Source organism: Eptatretus burgeri, chromosome 11, assembly GCF_056783735.1.
Source record: "Eptatretus burgeri isolate ZD-2024b chromosome 11, Ebu_testis_v1, whole genome shotgun sequence".
Classification (NCBI taxonomy): Eukaryota; Metazoa; Chordata; class Myxini; order Myxiniformes; family Myxinidae; genus Eptatretus; species Eptatretus burgeri.
In genome coordinates, this window is record NC_140971.1 from 1,296,216 (window position 1) to 1,314,979 (window position 18,764).

General features: G+C 44.7%; 1 protein-coding gene across 4 annotated transcripts in view; it reads right to left on the reverse strand.

Moving 5' to 3' along the window:
* Positions 1-18,764, reverse strand: part of LOC147016273 (RNA-binding protein FUS-like) — a 122,439-nt gene that overhangs the window by 19,162 nt on the left and 84,513 nt on the right. For all 4 annotated transcript variants that reach the window (XM_085844856.1, XM_085844857.1, XM_085844854.1 and 1 more), the window contains 5 exons: positions 17,945-18,051; positions 6,945-7,074; positions 6,490-6,570; positions 6,183-6,267; positions 4,256-4,320 (listed from right to left, as the gene is read on the reverse strand). In XM_085844856.1, coding sequence (XP_085700982.1) covers positions 4,256-4,320; positions 6,183-6,267; positions 6,490-6,570; positions 6,945-7,074; positions 17,945-18,051 — 468 coding nt within the window. The remainder of the gene's footprint in view (positions 1-4,255; positions 4,321-6,182; positions 6,268-6,489; positions 6,571-6,944; positions 7,075-17,944; positions 18,052-18,764) is intronic.

Sequence of the window (18,764 nt, forward strand, 5' to 3'; positions counted from 1 at the left end):
CTCTTCAGGAGAGGACATTCCATGCACCTGCCTGAAGGGACCGCCTCAGGTGAACCCAAGGAGACGCCGTCTGCTGGACAACAACTCAGCACCACTCCGTCACACACTACCGCAATCTACCCCATGGTTTTCCTCCTATCAAAGAGTGAGGGTCCCGAAGGCATTGTCCCAATCCCATCATCCGGTGAGCTACCTTGCAGAGAGCAGCTGCACAGGAGGTACTCCCACGGAGTGGGTTTTCAATTTTCTTTGCATTTTTCTTGTATTTTGTGGAGTAAAGAGTTTTACGGTGGCCGGATTGCAAATCCTGCCACCAACCTCCTAAAAAACAAAAGAAACTCAACTGCAGGAGGACATCCGCAGACAGTTTGGCACTAGATATGGATAGGATGGCCGTTACCTCAGAAGGAGCTCCTCCACCCTTTGACAGGTTTTGTTTTTAATCGTACTGGGTGTCCATATCCAAACATCCTCCTCACCAAGAAACTTGGTAGGGGAAACGGATTAGTTGCTGACAACCCAACCATTAAACAGGTTAGTACAGGTTTACATAGTACCTGCAGCAAGTCACAGATCGAAACCCACCTGACCTGACAACCCCCCCCCCCCCAACCTCCACATTCTTAAAACATTCCCCATCATTTATCTGTCCTTACAGGAAATTTTTGTTTAACAGCTAATTGGGGTGGCCCACGAGCGCCATCATTGTATGGGCTGGTAAACAAGCCCATAAATCAACATCTGTCCGTTGTGTGGAATTTTCCTCACTTGCCAACAAATGGGCACGCACTCTAAATCACAATTTGTCGGACTACCTTGACCAATGGGCACACACCATGGACAGTAAGATTGGCCCTTCAGGACGCAATAACAGCGTGCACACTGCTTTTTGTGCATGTCTTTATGACTTCCTGTGGTGCCAAACCAACTGTGGTTATTTCGTGGTTCGTGGTGCTTCTTCTGTCCCGTAGCCCAAGTTAGTTGGTGGCTCACTGCTGTTCGTGGTTGGAGAGTGCCTGGTGGTTCAGGTTCGTGTCGCAAGCCATCATCCATTCGGACCATTCCCAGCTGGCACCCTGGGAATGTCATCGCTCCCGGCACGCAAGGCATGGCAAGAAGCCCTGAACCCGAACGAGGACTCACACCATGGGCATGAATATTGCCGCATGGAACAGGTTTCCCTTTTGTCTTGCAGATCCCATACCGAGTCCTATGTTCCCACAAATTAATAAATAAGGTAATTTTGTTGAGGTCATTGTAGTTCCAGGGTTGATATAATTTGTTATTTACCTCTACCACTGAGGGTGGACAGAGGCTGTGTATGTTTGTCTTTCTGTCTATGAATATTATATTTCAAAATGTTGTGGACCGATTCGTATGGGTGTGGTTGGGTGTGTGACCAGAACGAATTGATGAGATTTTGGTGAAGACCTGGATCCGAGAATTTTAAAAGCGATTCTTCACCATTGAGATATGGGTCCAAAAACAAAATATCACAGTATTTCAAAATGTTGTGGTCGGATGACAAAACTTACTGCTCGAGTTAGGCAGGCGACAATAACAAACCGATTAGATTTTGGTGAAATGACGGATGCAGATCCGGCCTCACAATGGGATACAAAACGTAAACAAGTCAGCCAGGTGGAGGTATGCACTATAAGTGCCATTCCAGTTGTTACAGTCTCTGATCATTTCTGCCGGGGTGCCGTTTTTCTCTTCCTCCCCTTTTCTCTCTGTAAATAAATCCCCGTTTTTATGAGAACTTGCATGGTGATCAGGAGCGAATTCGCCGACAAGCTTCGCTCGGCTATCCTGTCGGCTTTCCGCCGAGGTCGTTGTTTTCGGAGACAACCGACAGTGCCAACTTCCCAGGGAATGTGGAAATCTTTTCTTCCCATACCTGCCGGGCGGTGTGACGGTCGTCAGAGATGCACGTCCATAACAGTACTATCTCTGTGGGCTAGAAAATTTAAAATTGACATATTGATGTAAATCTAAGTTACAATTCAAAAAAAACCAAACATCAGACCACACATCCTAAAGCGCACCTGGATCAGAAGCAAGTTACTCAAACCACCCACAGACCCCCTTCGACCCTGATTTTTTTTTATGCCGTGACAAACTTTGGTACAACATGAGTGATGAATTGTTGTGGTCAACTTTCATCAAAATCATGTCTATAGTTTCAGAGAAGAGAGCAAATACCTATTTTTTTATTTTTTTTGGGGCGGGGGGGAGGTTCAACCCCGCCACCTCTCTGTAGACCCCTTGATGAGTGCAGATGTTGATGTGGTTGATACACTTTGGTACATTACAGGTGATGAAGGTTGTGGTCAAGTTTCATTGAAATTGTGTGTACTTTTAGAGAATAGAGCAAACACCTATTTTATTTTATTTTGGTGGGAGGGGTCAAAAAACCCCAGCAGACCCCCCCCCCCATAATGAGCTCAGACTTTGATGTGGTACATGCAGCTTTGTTAGGCATCAGATTATGAAACTTGTGGCCAAGTTTCATCAACATCGTGTGTTTCGTTCAAGCGATAATGACCGAAGTGTTTACGGACTGACTGACTCACTGACTCACTCACTCACTCACTCACATACGGACACTGCTCGATTGCATAAACTCACCTGATGAAAGTCCAGGTGAGCGAAAAATAGAAATAAATCATTAAGCCATCTGTAAATATCTCTAAAGAAAAAAATGGCCGGTGCAGCTTCTCTCCTGCAGTCATGTCACAAGGAGGTCACGTAGCAAATGGATGGCTTGCCTGCAGTGGATCACCATCCAATGAGTGACAAGTCTGAATAATTTTTTTTTAATTCAATTAATGTGGGGTAGAAACTAGAACAGCAGAACGTATACCTCCACCAGGCTGAACAGTTTACCTTTTGTATCCCACTATGCCTGGTGTTGGCTTAATGGTTAGAGTGGTGGGCTTGGGATACTGGGGTCCTGAGTTCAAATCCCGCTCAGCTGTTGAATTAATACGAGGTGGGGTTAACTCTGCCTGTCATCCTACTGAGGTCGGCAAAATGAGTGCCAGCATGCTGGTATACTGTGTCGGAGTGGCGACCCGTCCAGGATTGTGTCCAATAGCCAAGGAGACTGCTTCAGCAGCACCAACACTCCACACAGAGTATGGTCCCAATCCCACTGATAAGCCGGATATATGGATCCGGACCTCCAAAATCGAATCAGCTTGTTCTTGTCACCTCACCAACTAATCCACCAAGATTTGTCCGAATCCGTCCACAACTTTTTGAGATATCGTTCTCGGAGACAAGTAGACAGTCAAGTGAAAACATGGCCTTCGCCAGCCTTCGGTGGCAGATGTGAACATCCGATAAGTGAAGAGGATACAAGTCTGGAGACGGCAATGGTTCACGAGCAATGTACACGGTTCGCCTTTTTTATTTTTTGACCTTGGAGGGGACGCCATGGGCAAACTGGCGGGAATTGGGAAAAAACGTAAAGATGAAAGTTGTAGTTCTCGAAGAGCACTACTTGCATACCAACTTTCATTCGAAACAGTTGAAAACCCAAGGAGCTTGATGGCCAATTTATTGATTTTTTTGACATTTTCTAAGTTCGTGACCTTGTGACCTTGACCTTGGGACGAAAATGAAAAATTGAGCTCCGTGGGGCTATGCAGGTGCCATTGGGCTAACCAAATACCGAAACACCTGCCAGATTCGACAAACCCCCTCGGAGAAGATGTAACTTGAAATTGGCTACCCCTAAAAACGTGTTTTTTGGGCGTGGCTCCGCCCATAATGGGCGCAGCACGCCCTTTCTCAGGAAAACACAACGAGATCATGATAAAACCCTCCCACCCAAATTTTATCAGGATCGGATCAAAACCCATGGAGCTATGCTCAGGACAGACAGACAGACAGACACAGACACACACACAGACACACACACAACGAATATAGTGGTCACTCTGGCTGGCGCTCGTGAACCAAAAACATTCAGTGGGTGCAAGGAGTGGCGGAGCATCGGGCCGAGCGGGTGGACAGGCGGAGAGTCGGCCCGAGCGGTTGGACAGGCGGAGCGTCGGCCCGAGCGGTTGGACAGGCGGAGCGTCGGCCCGAGCGGGTGGACAGGCGGAGCGTCGGCCCGAGCGGGTGGACAGGCGGAGCGTCGGCCCGAGCGGGTGGACAGGCGGAGATCCAAATGAAGTTTTGAGGCTGGCTGAGCGGGGTGAAGGAGGAAAGTGTTTTCTATGGGAACCATGTAATGTGTTGTTACCTGCTCGGGGTGTCCTGCACTTATTACATTCATTTCTCCAAGCAAAGTTCGTGTTCCCACAGCTCCTGTCAGATATAAAAAACAAGCAGGAAACATTATTAATGCCTTTCTCAGATGATTTACGAAGTAAGACAAAACACCAAAACAAAAATCAACTGGAAGGGCACTTGGGAGAGCTTATACCTTTGTCAGGCTGATCCAGCGTTTAACACGTTTGAACCACGACATTCTGGCTGTCGGTATCACAGTATTAAAACATTCACCAACCGTTTCAGGAATAGTTTGCATCCAAGTGTGGTTTGACTTTAAAAAAAACCATGAATTTTGATCTTTGCATGGCGAATTGTATTTTTTTTTTTTAATTTTCTTTTTGAGAGCACTCGTATTCAAAAAATTCCAATGTCGCTTCTGTGATGTTCATGTGTGCTACATACGGCAATAAAATGATCTGTATGTGTCGTTTACATTCTGTATCCCACTGATAGGCTGGATCTGGATTCAGACCTGAAGGAAAATTTAATCAGCTTGTTCTTGTCATCTAACCAACTCATCCACCAAGTTTCCTCCGAATCCGTCCATAACTTTTTGTGATATCCTGAATGTATATGTATGTATGTATATATGTGCATACATATGTATGTATATATAGTTTCAACCCAATCACTCAATGGTGAAGAATCTCTTAATTCTTGGATCCTGATTCATATCTTCATCAAAATCAAATCAATTCTTCCTTGATGCATTCCCAACCTGCCCACTAAGTTATATCCAAATCTGTCCACAACTTGTTAAGATATTTTGTTCACAAACAGACAGACGGGTGAAAACATTAACTCCATCCACCTTTGGTGGCAGAGGTAAAGACTAACAGCAAAACAAGCTGGAAAGAGATTCCAGATGGATCAATCTCTCATTGACTCCCAGGAGAGAGCACGAGTTACTCTGGGAATTAAATAAGTGCATTTTGACACGTTGGTCACGCGTTTCCTTCATGTACCATCAAACTAAACAGGACAAACTCTGCAGGTGCACTGTGCCTTCAAATTGTGTCTTTATGTGTGAACAATTTGTCACTATCGAACCATCTTGTATTTCTGAGTGGTCTCTTGAGGGAGGGACTTTCGGGATTGTCCATGAGCGCTCTATAGAAGTGGCAAAGCGGGGAGAGATAGTGCGAGCGAAGAAGAAGAGTCAATGGTGAAGATTTTTATTGGCTGTGTACAATGCTGTGCAGTTTTATTGCTCTTGCATTTTGATGTAGTCAAGGCCGGTGAGAGAGCTAGAATACAGAACTGAAAGAACACAGAGGAAGGGGTGGGGGGACACAAACAGCAAGGTATAGGGACAAAACAGAGGGATACTTCGAGGAAGAATGAATAACAGGAAGAAGACGGCGGTTGAACAAGCTGGACACAAACTTAAACATATTTGGGGGGGCAACCCCCATAGGGCCTGATTTTTTTTAATGCCATGAACAATCTTTGATACATACAGGGTGATGAACGTTGTGGAAAAATTTCATTGAAATCGTGTGTGTAGTTTCAGAGAAATTGCAAGTATTTATGGACGGACAGATGGATGGAAGGACGGCGTGCCATCCTGTAATCTCCCTAGAACGACGTTCCAGGTGAGCTAACAAGAAGAGGAAGGGAAAACTGGGGATGAAACAAATGGAACAACAGAGCAGAGAGGGTGGAGTGTGGGAGAAAAACAGGAAAGGAAGAGGTGCGATGGGACAGGGTTTTTGTTTGGCCCTATAAAAAGAACGAGTGTGGAACACGATCGACAGCCGATTGGACAGATCAATTAAAAATAATAATAAATAATAATAATAATAATAACAAAATATTAAAAAAAAAAAAATGGATCGATTAAAGAACCTTGGGTTTTGGCATAGATTATTAATATTATACACATGTTAGCTTACGGATCCGGACATGGCCAGTCTCCTTCTCTGCCGCCACCACCACCACCACCGCCGCGGCCACCGCCACCAAAACCTCCACCCCTACCTGCAATCAGGATGTAGCACAGCCTCAGAAATCTTTCTCTTTTTAAGTTACTGTTTCTTTATTTACTTATTAATTTCCTTCCTTCCTTCTGTGATGATAGACTTCCCCAACATCCTCCCCTCCCAAAATGGGTAAGAAACCTTACAAACAGAAACACTATGCATACAAAACTTCGAACAAATTATTATTACATTTAATCACAATCACCCCAAAATACCTCACCTCTTCCTTTCCAGTTACTTCCAAAGTCAGGACGTTGAGTTGCAAAAGAAACTTTTATCTTGTATCCATTCAATTGTTTACCTAGAAACAATAAATGACAAAGAGGATGAAGAGTGTGGACGAGGAGGGAGGGAGAGGAAAGTTTCAGAGCACAGGTGGGCGGGGGCGAGGAGAAAGGACAGTTGGTGGGGAGGTGGACAGGAAGGAGAATCAATCGGGAGAGGGGGGATTCCTGGGTGGGGGAGGGTGGGAGAAGAAGGAGTTCAGGTTTACAGATTCCAAAGTTATTAAATAAATGATTCGTGGAACTTCCACAAGTCTGAAAACACTTCCAAATTGATCCACAACATTACTTTCTCTGACTAGTGAAGTTGGGGGAGGGGACACGAGTTGACAATGTCATGATAGTTATACTTTATCTAGGTACTTAAGTTGGTGGGGGATGGGGAGTATACCATTAAACCAGTCGATGGCAGCACGTGCAGAAGGTGGGTCATCAAACGAGACGGTGGCTTCACCCTTCGATTTCCCAGAGTCTCTATCAGTGTAGAGATTCACCATTGGTCTTCCGGTACGTTTCTGAGTCTGACATAAAGTAAGATAAAGAACGGATGAATTGATCCAACAATCCTCAGGTTTTTATTAATTACACATAAAATGAGATAAAGCACAGATAGGGTTATCCACCAATTTAATGGGTCTCATTAACAGGAGGTTGATCGCTCAGTGGAAGGTCGGCTCCAGATTCTGATGGGAAATTATCAAAATGAAAAAACGTTTATGTTATCATCGGCCACTCGGCATCCATCCTGTGTGGTTAACAGGTTTTCCTTCCACCACTTTAGGTGAAACACATGACATTGTTGAGAGAAAAGAAAGCACGCCTCACCGCTTTGAGCTACGAGCATCGATGACGTGATGATCACTTCACCATGCTCCGTACCAGATTGCCAGGATACTACCAGGCTGGTTTTTTTTTGTTGGTATACAGTCAAGGCTCATGGAAGAGATGGAACAACTGAACAGATCAGGACGCAACAGAACAAAACGAACAGCAGAGAGGGGGGAGGGAGGGGAGAATAAAATAGAGGTAGACTTGGACAAACAATGGGTGTGTCGCAAAGGGGAACAGAAAGGATGTATGGGGTGGACAAGATGGATACAGAAGGAAACTCTCTGGAAGGAAAAACTGGAAATTTGAAAGGAGGATGGATAAGGATGGGGTGTGGTGGGGGGAGGTGGGTTTGGAAAGAGGTGTGGTACGGTGGGGGGGGTTGGAAAGAGATGGGCTTGGGGAGGGTTAACAAGGGTAGAAAATATCATGGTTTTGGATTGGGAACTATCTGAGATGTTGGTGAGTAGCAGCAGCCATGAAGACCTGGTGGGAAGAATGACATTGAAGAGAATGTGGAAGTTGGTTCCACAGGCAGGTAAAAAACAATAGAGGAACAAAGGAGTGGAGGTGAGCATTGATTCTGGTAGTTTCACCAGAAGGGGAATGATGGTGACATGGGGGAGGGGGAGGGAGGAGAAAGCATAGAAAGAGCAGAGGGTACAAGACCAGAAAGGAGGTGGTGGAAGACAGAGACCACCAAAACTTGTCTGCAATGACAAAGTGATAGGCCCATAGACTCAGCTTCATTGTAGGACATTCCAATTATCTTCAAAGTCTCGTTTCCATGACATTAAGCTGAGCAAGACGCGAGGCAGGGGCACCAGCCCAGAGGGGAGAGCAGTACTCTATCAAGATGTGGATGAAGGCCTTGTAGGTGGACAGGAGTGCAGGTGCGCCAAGGAGGGATTTTGTACAACGGCGGACGCCCAGGCTGACTTTGGAAGCAAACTTTGAAATGTGGTTTTCCCAAGAAAGATCAGGGCTGATAGTGAGATCCAGGAGTTTGAATGACAAAACTTCCCGATGAGGATTGTTAAGAAGGTATATGGGAGGTTTGACAGATGGTCCTTTCAGGGGGGGAGGGGGAGAAAAAGAAAGAAAGAGCGAGAGAAAGAGAAAGAAAGAGCGAGAGAAAGAGAAAGAAAGAGCGAGAGAAAGAGAAAGAAAGAGCGAGAGAAAGAGAAAGAAAGAGCGAGAGAAAGAGAAAGAAAGAGCGAGAGAAAGAGAAAGAAAGAGCGACAGAAAGAGAAAGAAAGAGCGAGAGAAAGAGAAAGAAAGAAAGAGCGAGAGAAAGAAAGCAAAAGAGAGAAAAAAAAGAAAGAAAGAAAGAAAGAGAGAGAAAGAAAGAAAATGAAAGAGAGAGAGAGAGAGAGAGAGAGAGAGAGAGAGAGAGAGAGAGAGAGAGAGAGAAAGAGAGAGAGAGAGAGAGAGAGAGAGAGAAAGAAAGAGAGAGAGAAAGAGAGAGAGAAAGAGAGAGAGAGAGAGAGAGAGAGAGAGAGAGAGAGAGAGAGAGAGAGAGAGAGAGAGAGAGAGAGAGAGAGAGAGAGAGAGAGAGAAAGAAAGAAAGAAAGAAAGAAAGAGAAAGAAAGACAGTGAGAGAGATTTTTCAGGGTAAAATATATATATTCCCAGAGTTTGACCAGTTTGTGATTTTGTCAGGGTCTGAAGCAATGGAAGAGGCTGCAGCCTGCTGATCTGAAAAATGAGGGATGTTATGGCAGAGAGTGGAGTAATCAGCAAAGCAATGGAGAATTTGCCAGAGTCAGTGAGATTATTAATGAAGATTAGGAATAGGACTGGGCCCAGAACACTGCCTTGGGGCACTCAAGCCTTGACAGACAGGGAGAGGGAGAGGAGATGAAAAGATTATTTTGAGTGACACATTGGCTACGAGAGTGGAGTAAGTCAGTAATCCATGTGTGGAGTTGGCCTTGGATGCCAGAGGTAGACAGTTTGGAGAGCAAGGCAGGATGCCAGGCTGTATGAAAAGCACGAAATATGTCCAAAGAGACAGCCCGGATATCTGATGTTGAGGGCCTCCTTCCATTGTCAGGTGGGTAGAAGCAGCATGTCCAAGGTAGAGTGACCAGGTCTGAACTCAAATTGGTGATTTGAGATGAGGCTGTTGGAGAAAAGGAATGACTTCATATGCACTGCGATGATGGATTCCATGATGTTGCTGACAATTAGAAGTAAGGTAATCGGTGTGTAGTTAAGGGGATCCATTTTTGTATCTTTTTAACTCCACCACCAAAGGTGGACGAAGATTTTGGTGAAGATCCGAATCCTGATCTGGATATGAGAATTATATAATTTTTAAAGTGATTCTTCACCATTGAGAGATGGGCCAAAAACGATATAAAGCACGATATTTCAAAAATGTATTGGGCCGGATATATTCTCGTGGATCAGGCATTACATGGCGGAGGTATGCACTCTACCGAGTGCCCTTCTCGTTTTTTGAATGATTCTTCACCATTGAGAGATGGGGCCAAAAACAATAGAGTATAGCATGATATGTCAAAAAGTTGTGGACAAGTGATAGCAAAACTTGGTGGATGAGTTAATTAGGTGACAAGAACACGCCGATTCGATTTTGGTTCAGGTGCGGATTCAGATCCGATCCATCTGTGGGATCCAAAAAGTGAACTCTTCAGTGTGGCAGAGGTATGCGCTCCACCAAGTGCTGTTCTAGTTAATGTCATGCAGTGATGTTGGCCGATTTCCAAGCAGATGAAGATGACCTTGGGATAATGATAGGGTGAAAAGGGCAGAGAGGGAAAGTGCAAGAGTAGCAGACCAGGCTTTTAGGAGACGTCAGCTGATGCCGTCCGGTCCAGTAGTCAGAGTCGAGGGTTGACAGAACCTCACCTTCGCAGATGCAAAATACACAGAGTCCAGAAGCAGTTGAGTATGACTTGGTATGGTGTGTACAAAGAACGAGCGGATGGGGACAAGATTTGGAAGCAAACACAGGATCTAGGCATTTGGCAGTCTCACAAGCACAGTCAGCTGTGGTGACATTTGAAATGATGGAAGGAATGGAAGGGGAGCATACTACAGAAACAGACTTGACAAGGCACCACCAGGTTTTAGAGGGGGGAGACAAATTTGAAGGAGCGAGACAAGATTATTTCATGTTCACAGTAAGTTGTATATGACAGGGTGGTCCAAAAAAGTCGAAAAAAATAGAATGTTGCTCCACAAGCTTAAAATTATTCTAATATGATCCAATAACGCGCATAAATATATTTTTTTTTTTTTGTATACCTTGGTCGAGGCTCGTATGAGAGCTAACACACAACTCTCAGCAAGGAGGCATGAGACAAGAGGGGCAGGAGTGGAAGGGACAAAACAGTGGGGAACAGACACATTAGGTGAACTGTGGAAGGGAGAGGGATGGGGATGGGACGGGGAACATGGCGAAGAGAAGATGGACATTACAGGGACTTTCAGGAAGGAAAGCAGGGGAATTGAAGGAAGTGGGCTTGGGTGGATTATCGGGGGTAGAAAAGATCGAGGATTTGGATGGGGGAAGATAAGAGGTGGTGGTGAACAGCTGTTTTGAAAGCCTGGAGGGAAGAATGGGAAAGAATAGAGTGAGGAAGTTTATTCCAAAGGCGGGAAAAAAGAGGAATGAAAGAGTGAAGATGAGCAGCGATTCGTGATTTTGGTAGTTTTACCAGAAGGGGGTTGTTGGCGGACCTTGAGCGCCCTGTGGAAATGTGGTGGGGACAAATCGCAGAGAGAGCAGGGGGGCAAGGCTGGAGAGGAGTCGGTAGAAGACAGAAAGACCACCGACCAACCTGCGGTGATTGAGTGAGAGGCCCAAAGACTCAGCTTCATTGCGGGAGATGCCGATGATCTTAAATGCCCTGGTTTCGACAGCGTGAAGCCGAGAAAGGTGGGAGGCAGGAGCACCAGCCCAGAGGGGAGAGCAGTACTCCATCAGGCTACGGACAAAAGCTTTGTAAGTGGTCAGGAGCTCAAGAGGGCCGAGGAAGGACTTTGCACGACGGAGGATTCCCAGTCAGCGACTGGCTTTTGAGGCGAGGTTGGAAATGTGACTTTCCCAGGAAAGGTCATGGCAGATAGTGAGACCCAGAAGCTTGAAAGAAAAGACTTCTTCCAGAGGATTGTTGAGAAAGTGGATGGGGGGGTTTTCTAAACGGTCCTTTTGAAGAGACATAGCGAGAGTGTGAGATTTGTCTGGATTGAAAGACATGTTCCACGTGTTGGACCAGTTTGTGATTTTATCCAGATCTGCAGTGAGCGAAGAAGCTGCTGCTTGCCGGTCTGAGGGATGACAGATGGTACAGCAGAGGGTGGAGTCGTCGGCAAAGAGAAATAGAGGATTTTCCAGAGAGTCCGAGAGATCATTGATGAAAACCAGAAAAAGAACAGGGCCCAGAACGCTACCTTGAGGAACTCCAGCCTGCACAGGAAGAGGGGATGAAAGAACTCCATTTAGGGCCACACGTTGACTGCGACAGGAGAGGAAGTCTGAGAGCCATGAGTGGAGATGGCCTTGAATACCATGGGAAGAGAGTTTGGTGAGTAGTGCAGGGCGCCAGACTGTGTCAAAAGCACGTGATATGTCCAGGGATACGGCTCGGATTTCCTGTCTGGCATTGAGGACCTCCATCCATTGATGGGAGAGCAGAAGCAGCATATCCAGGGTAGAGTGACCTGGTCTGAAACCAAATTGATGATTGGAAATCAAGCCATTGGAGAAGAGGAAGGATTTCATGTCTGAAGCGATGATGGATTCCATAACCTTGCTGATGATTGGGAGAAGGCTGATTGGTCTGTAGTTACAGGGATCTGTTTTTGCACCTTTTTTATGCAGGGCAGTGATGTTAGCAGATTTCCAAACAGATGGCAGATGACCTTGGGCAAATGAGAGGGTGAAGAGAACAGAGAGGGGGTGAGCAAGAGCAGAAGAGCAGGCTTTGAGGACACGTGGGCTGATGCCGTCTGGACCGGTTGCAGAATCTGACTCGAGGTTTGAAAGCAAGCTCTCCACCTTGTCAGGAGAAAAGGATACAGAGTCCAGGGACAGTTGGGTCCGACTGGGTTAAAGTGGGTAGAGATAGTGATGGGTTTAGGACACAAGATTTAGCTGCAAACACCGAGTTTAGACATTCAGCTTTATCACGTGTGGAATCAGCAGTGCAGCCATTTGAGGTAAGGGAGGGGATGGAGGGGGAACATACACCAGAAACAGATTTGATTAAACGCCACCAGGATTTTGAGGAGGGAGAGAGGTTTGAGAGTTCAGACTTGAGATGAGAAAGATGTTGTTTTCTGGCTCTCCTGAGGGTAGATACACACTTGTTCCGAGCTTTGTGGAAAGAACTGAGATTGCCCTCAGTTGGGTTTGCTTTCCATGAGGCAAAGGCAAGTTGTTTCAGGACAACTGCCTCGCCACAAGCTTCAGTAAACCAAGGGCGGGAGGAAGGGTAAGACAACTGAACACGAGAGGGGATAAATCTGTGCATGAGGGAGAGCAAGTTTCTTTGAAAGAATTCCCAGGATGAGTTGATGTTTGAGAAAGTAGTGATAGGAGACCAGTCTGTAAGTTTGATGGCTGCTCGGAGACCCTGCCAGTCGGCTTGAGTGAAATGCTAGACTCGACGGCGGTGAGGTGGTTCTCTGATAACAGCCAGAGATGTCCACTTTAACAAGGACGTGGTCAGAAGAACCAATTGGAGCGAAGGAAGAGCAGCAGATATTGTCAGGGAAATTTGTCAAAATCAGATCCAGAAGAGATGGAGTACCATTGGTTGAGATCCGGGTCGGGAAGTTGACCGATTGAGTCAGTCCCAATGAGTCTCAGAAAGCTTTTGCTGAGGTGCCATGGCAGGTGAGAGAGGTACCCACACCTAGCCAACTGGCGTGATGACAATTGAAGTCACCACATAAGAGGAAGAGAGAGTTTGGATGAGAAGATTGAAGATGGTCCATGTTTTCGGATAGTGAGGTGTAGATGGAGTCATCACTGTTCGGTGGACGGTACAGTACACATGTAAACATGAGGTGGGAGTGGAGGGGAAGCCGAAGCCAGAGGTATTCCTGGGGGTGTGGGGGAGTGAGAGCAGTGCATGGAGAATGAGGAATAGAGTCTTTGATGAAGAGAGCAACACCTCCACCAGGACGAGGCTCAGGTCTGTCATACCGTAAGAGGGAGTAACCGGGGAGAGATACTTGGGAGTCAGACACGTCTTGGGAGAGGAAAGTTTCTGTTAGGCAGATAATGTCTGGTTTGTCAGTGGCAACCTGTATGGAAAGATCTGAAAGGTTTGAGCGAAGGCCCCGGATATTTGAGGTCCACACTTTTAATGAAGAGGTATGGGAGGAGGCTTTGGGTGCAGGAGGTGGAGGGGGAGAGGGAGGGTAGGACAAGGGACGAGGGGGGGGAGGTAAGGAGAGTTGCTGAAAGAGTGTGGGGTATTGCAGAATAGCGAGGGGAGGGGCCGAATGAGGAGGAGAAACGGCTCTGTGGTGCTGGGGGAGAGGGGGACAAGAGACAAGGAAGAAGTCAGTTGAGGATTTGAGGAGGTGGAGTGAAGAAATGGTGGTGAGAGGGCAGTGGAGGGAGGCAAGTTGGTGCATGAGAGGGGGGGGAAACTTAGAGAAGGAAGAGTGAGGGGGATGAAAGGTGGGAGAAAGGTGAGGGGGGAATTTTTGAGAGAGGTGAGAGGGAGGCTTGAAGGGAGAAGAGTGGGATGGTTGCTTTGAGAGTGAGAGTGAGGGGTGAGGGGGGTGAGTTGGCACTGAAGTTGGAAAAAAAGAATGGTTGATGGAAAGTGAGCATCCATGGCAAACTGTGGTTTTTAAAAGTTTTAGGTCAGAGATGCGATTTAACACAATTCTTGATGGATGCGATGAAGGCGAATTCAGAGAATGGAGAGAAGAAGCGCTGTAATAGTTGGATTTTTTAGGCAAGGAATGAAGGAGAGGTCGAAGTGAGAGCAGTCTGTTAAAATAGCAGAAGAGTCGTGCATTGTGAAACAGTAGAGTACCACATGTGTGAGAGAGGAAGATGAAGCATTATAAGATCGTTTTTGTTGTTAATATTAATGTACGAGAGAGTTCAACAGATTAGGTCATGGAAGTGTAGAAAAAAAAAAAAATCGAGGAAGAAGACGAGGAGGAAGTTAAGAAGAAGAAGAAGAACCTAATCGGGAGAAGGCGAGCGTGTTGTTGTTGGGTATATATATATATTTTTATTTTTTTTATTTTTTTTTGAGATAAGGAAGAGATGAGTTGGGAGAATGGGGGATGTTTGGAAAGTGGGGAGGATGAAAATTGAAGGTAATGGGGAGGATAGAAATTGAAGGTAATGGGGAGAAAAAAAAGAAAAAAAAAAAACGATCGAACACCGAGTGGAACCGGTAGGCCTCAAGCCTAGGCCTAGGCCTCAAACACCAGGTAAGAACGTCGACAAAAATACTCACAAAATAGCACGATTTTTGAAACAAAACCGAACTTGGAACACACAGTAACATGTAGGTGAGAAAATTAAACAGTTAAAACGGGACAAATAACAACCGGAAACTTAACTTTGAGAACGTCAGCAGGGAGCCCCGAAGGAGACCTCTCGCCGCTCCAAAACCGGAACCAGAAGTTTTCGCTTGATCGGAGGTGATTTAGAGGTCGCTCCATATGACGACTTTTAGTCTCATGACTTGAATAAATTAGGGTATGGTCAGGTACGATTACGGGTACTTCTGGATGTCCGAGGTGGAAATGGAGTGCATTTTCTAACTCTATGGGGTCGATTTACTCGAAGAAATGACTGCACCGACATTGAATTCACTACCATTGCGAAAATATGACCTAAAACAAGATTTATCATTACTGGAGTTGAGTAACTAATCCTACTCATTTCGATATTTTATAATCTATAATTAATTTGTTTTCCGTCAACATTTCTTCGAGTAAATCGACCCCACTGAGTTTGAAAATGCAGTCCATTTTCACCTTGGAAGTTCAGAAGTGTACGGATTCGCATCTCACCATACCCTAATTTAATATAATAATAACTAAATAAATTACTCATATTTTTCGTGAATCATTGAATCTAAAACACTGGATGCTGGGCCGGCTAGAAATAAGTTCAGGCGGGAGTGGAGACAGCAATAGAGGCGGAGATGATAGTGGTATTTGGTAAATGAGATGAAATATTCTAATAGTTTGTAATTCCATTGATTGAAAAATTAGGGTATGGTGAGATGCGAATCCGTACCCTTCTGAACTTCCTAGGTGAAAATGGACTGCATTTTCGAACTCAGTGGGGTCGATTTACTCTAAGAAATGTTTAGACGGACAACAAATTAATTATAGATTAGAAAATATCGAAATGAGTAGGATTAGTTACTCAACTCCAGTAATGATAAATCTTGTTTTAGGTTATATTTTCGAAATGGTGGTGAATGCAAAGTCAGTGCAGTCATTTCTTAGAGTAAATTGACCCCATAGAGTTCGAAAATGCACTCCATTTCCACCTCTGACATCCAGAAGTACCCGTAATCGTACCTTACCATACCCTAATTTAACCAACTCATGAAACTAAAAGTCGTCATATGGAGCGACCTCTAAATCAACCCCGATCAACTTAAAAATTTTTATGCGCGTTATTGAATCATAGTGGAATAATTTAAGGCTTTTGGAGACATCTGAATTTTTTTATATTTTTTTTGCTGTTTTTGGACCACCCTAGTATACGTGTAATTGTCTATGATATACAGAGTTTGCACGTACCCGCAGAATGAATTTTTTTCCATTTTGTGGTTACCTTTTCCTGAAAAATAATGTTGTACGCTCGTATTCTCGATGTAGGGATCGCACAGAAAAAAATGGCCTTCCCATCTGCTACATACAAAACTAAAAGGTGGAGTATCTTCTCTAAAAAGTCGCTTTGGCTACATATGAGAATCTACTTGGTCTGCTCAGCTGATTGTCGAGGCAGGGATCACTTTACAGTTCTCCAGACCATGGACAAAGCAAAAAAAAGGCAAAAAAAAACAAACAAACAAAAAAAAGAGATCGGTCAAACCTGAGAATTCATCTTCTCGTTCTTAATAATACCAGATGACCCGTGAACCCGTTGGGTTACCGTTGACAGCGGTTAATGGAAAAAATCATTTCAAGAGAGAAAAAAAGATAGCTCCAGCAAACTATACTGCTGAGGTTGTTTGCATTGATCAAATTCTCACGAAGAATACTTGACTGAATCGGGAATTGAGATTTTAATAATTTTTTTTTGTTGCCCGATTTGAACGAAACTTGATACTGCACACTGTAAACGAATGACGAGTAATGTGGCCCGAAAATTTTTGCACTATAGTGTACCGTTTTGGCTGCATTTCGGGAACATACATACAAGATGAGAGTTTTAGTAATATATAATATAGAGAACAATAATAATAATAATAATAATAATAATAATAATAATTTTCAGGCGGCATATTTCCGAGCTGCCTCTATCAATGGCAATGATTCTGGTACCATACGACAGAGTTTTACCTCATGCATCATCCTTTGGTATTTTAATTTTAAGCCTGGTGTTGACTTAGCGGCTTGCGTGGCTGGTTTCAGATGTGAGGGTCCCGAGTTCGAGTCCCGTTGGCAGCTGACGTAACAACAGATGGGTTTGATTCAGGCCGTCATCCTTCCGAGGTCAGCAAAATGAGTACCAGTGTACTTGGTAGAGGGGCACAGCATCAGCGGCACAGCCACGCTTCCAAGAAATGATAACTACCCAGCAGCCAAGCTGCCATATGCAAGAACAGAACAGAATTACTGGAAAAAATAAATGAAGATGGCGCCGCAGTCAGACACCATGCTGCTTTGGCAGCTGTTGATGCTAATCTGCTAAGATAAAACAATACACATGCTTAGTGCGCAACGGCCACGTAAAAAAAGTGTCAAAATCTGAGTGAAAATAATCCCATCTGCCAAGAAGACCAGAAAAGCTTCAAAACTACGCCAAACGCTGAAGTTGAGCCACCTTTGACGTCTTCAAAGCGCAAAATGGAGAAGGTCTGTTCGCCAAGCCGAGGAGAAACACTTTCCCCATGTTTGTCGCTGCCAGCTATACCGACGGGCTCCAGCCTGCTACACTGACCGGTCCATGAACAAGGACTGCGAGGACGAAATGAAGAGACTCTTCCTTTCTTGGTATGCCACGGTCAATTGACATCTGTTGGGAGATGTGACTGGGGAAGGAAATCAACAGGTTGCCATTGACAAAAGGGCCACCATCTTGAAGCCTGTTCACGCCGACCGGCTAATCAAGTGCCATGAGGAAATTAGAAAATAACAGGAACTCATCAAAACTAGTTTTGTGAAGGCTGGTCTTGAAAGAGTGCTAAGTCGTAAAGATCACCCAGGCAGAACTGGGGTTGCGTGTTGGAGAGTGGAAAACGAAAGGACAGCATTTGAGAGGGATGACTGTGACCCATATCATCTGGGATGATTTAAAAGGTGTGTGTCAGTGAGTGAGTGAGTGTGAGAGCACACAAAAGTGAATGGAAGGCAAAACAACAGACATACCTTAATGATTCCAATCTGTTTGAAGTAAGTTGCAATATCGTCCACAGACACGTCTTCTCCTAAACCCTCCACAAAAATTGTGTTGTTGTCGGAGTTATCCACATCATCTGGAAAAGCAAACATTTAGCGTGGATGTAGCACAGTACATAATGGGTACAAATGGAGGTTAAACACATGTAAAACAGTAATGATGAAATCGGAAGATCAGTTATACACTTATTCTAAACTATTTCCTCTCCACATTTACATCATAAATTACAAGAATAGTTTACACGCAGGTATAAATAAACCATTGTCTGGTGCAAGCACATAGTCTACCTGCATAAAACAAAACCAACTATTCATTTCCCACAGCAACCACAAAGCAATGAGAGATAAATCCACAGAACTGTAGAGATCCAAATTACCATTGACCCAAAGCAGGCAGTCTGAAATGATCACAATGGATGACCACCCAAAAGGAGGCAGGGTGAGGGAGAGTGAGACACTTATTATACTTACTTGTACTTATTTTAAAGTAAATTTATAACCCTAATTCATTCATAAGCAACACTGTGTATGTGAAACAATTATTTAAATACCACTGAATGAACAATATGGATTACAACAGATCTCAGTGCAGCCAATCACCCTCAGGACCTGGCTAACTTGGATATAATCGACATTCAAGGCATAAAAGCAACTTCTGTTTAAATTGAACAACTTTGTCGAATTGTACCAAAGGCCAACAGAGCATGCAATTCAACCCACATGCATTGCAGCACAGCTCAAACCAAAGGCAAACACACCTTCAGAACAAACGTAGCGAACTTGGATAATA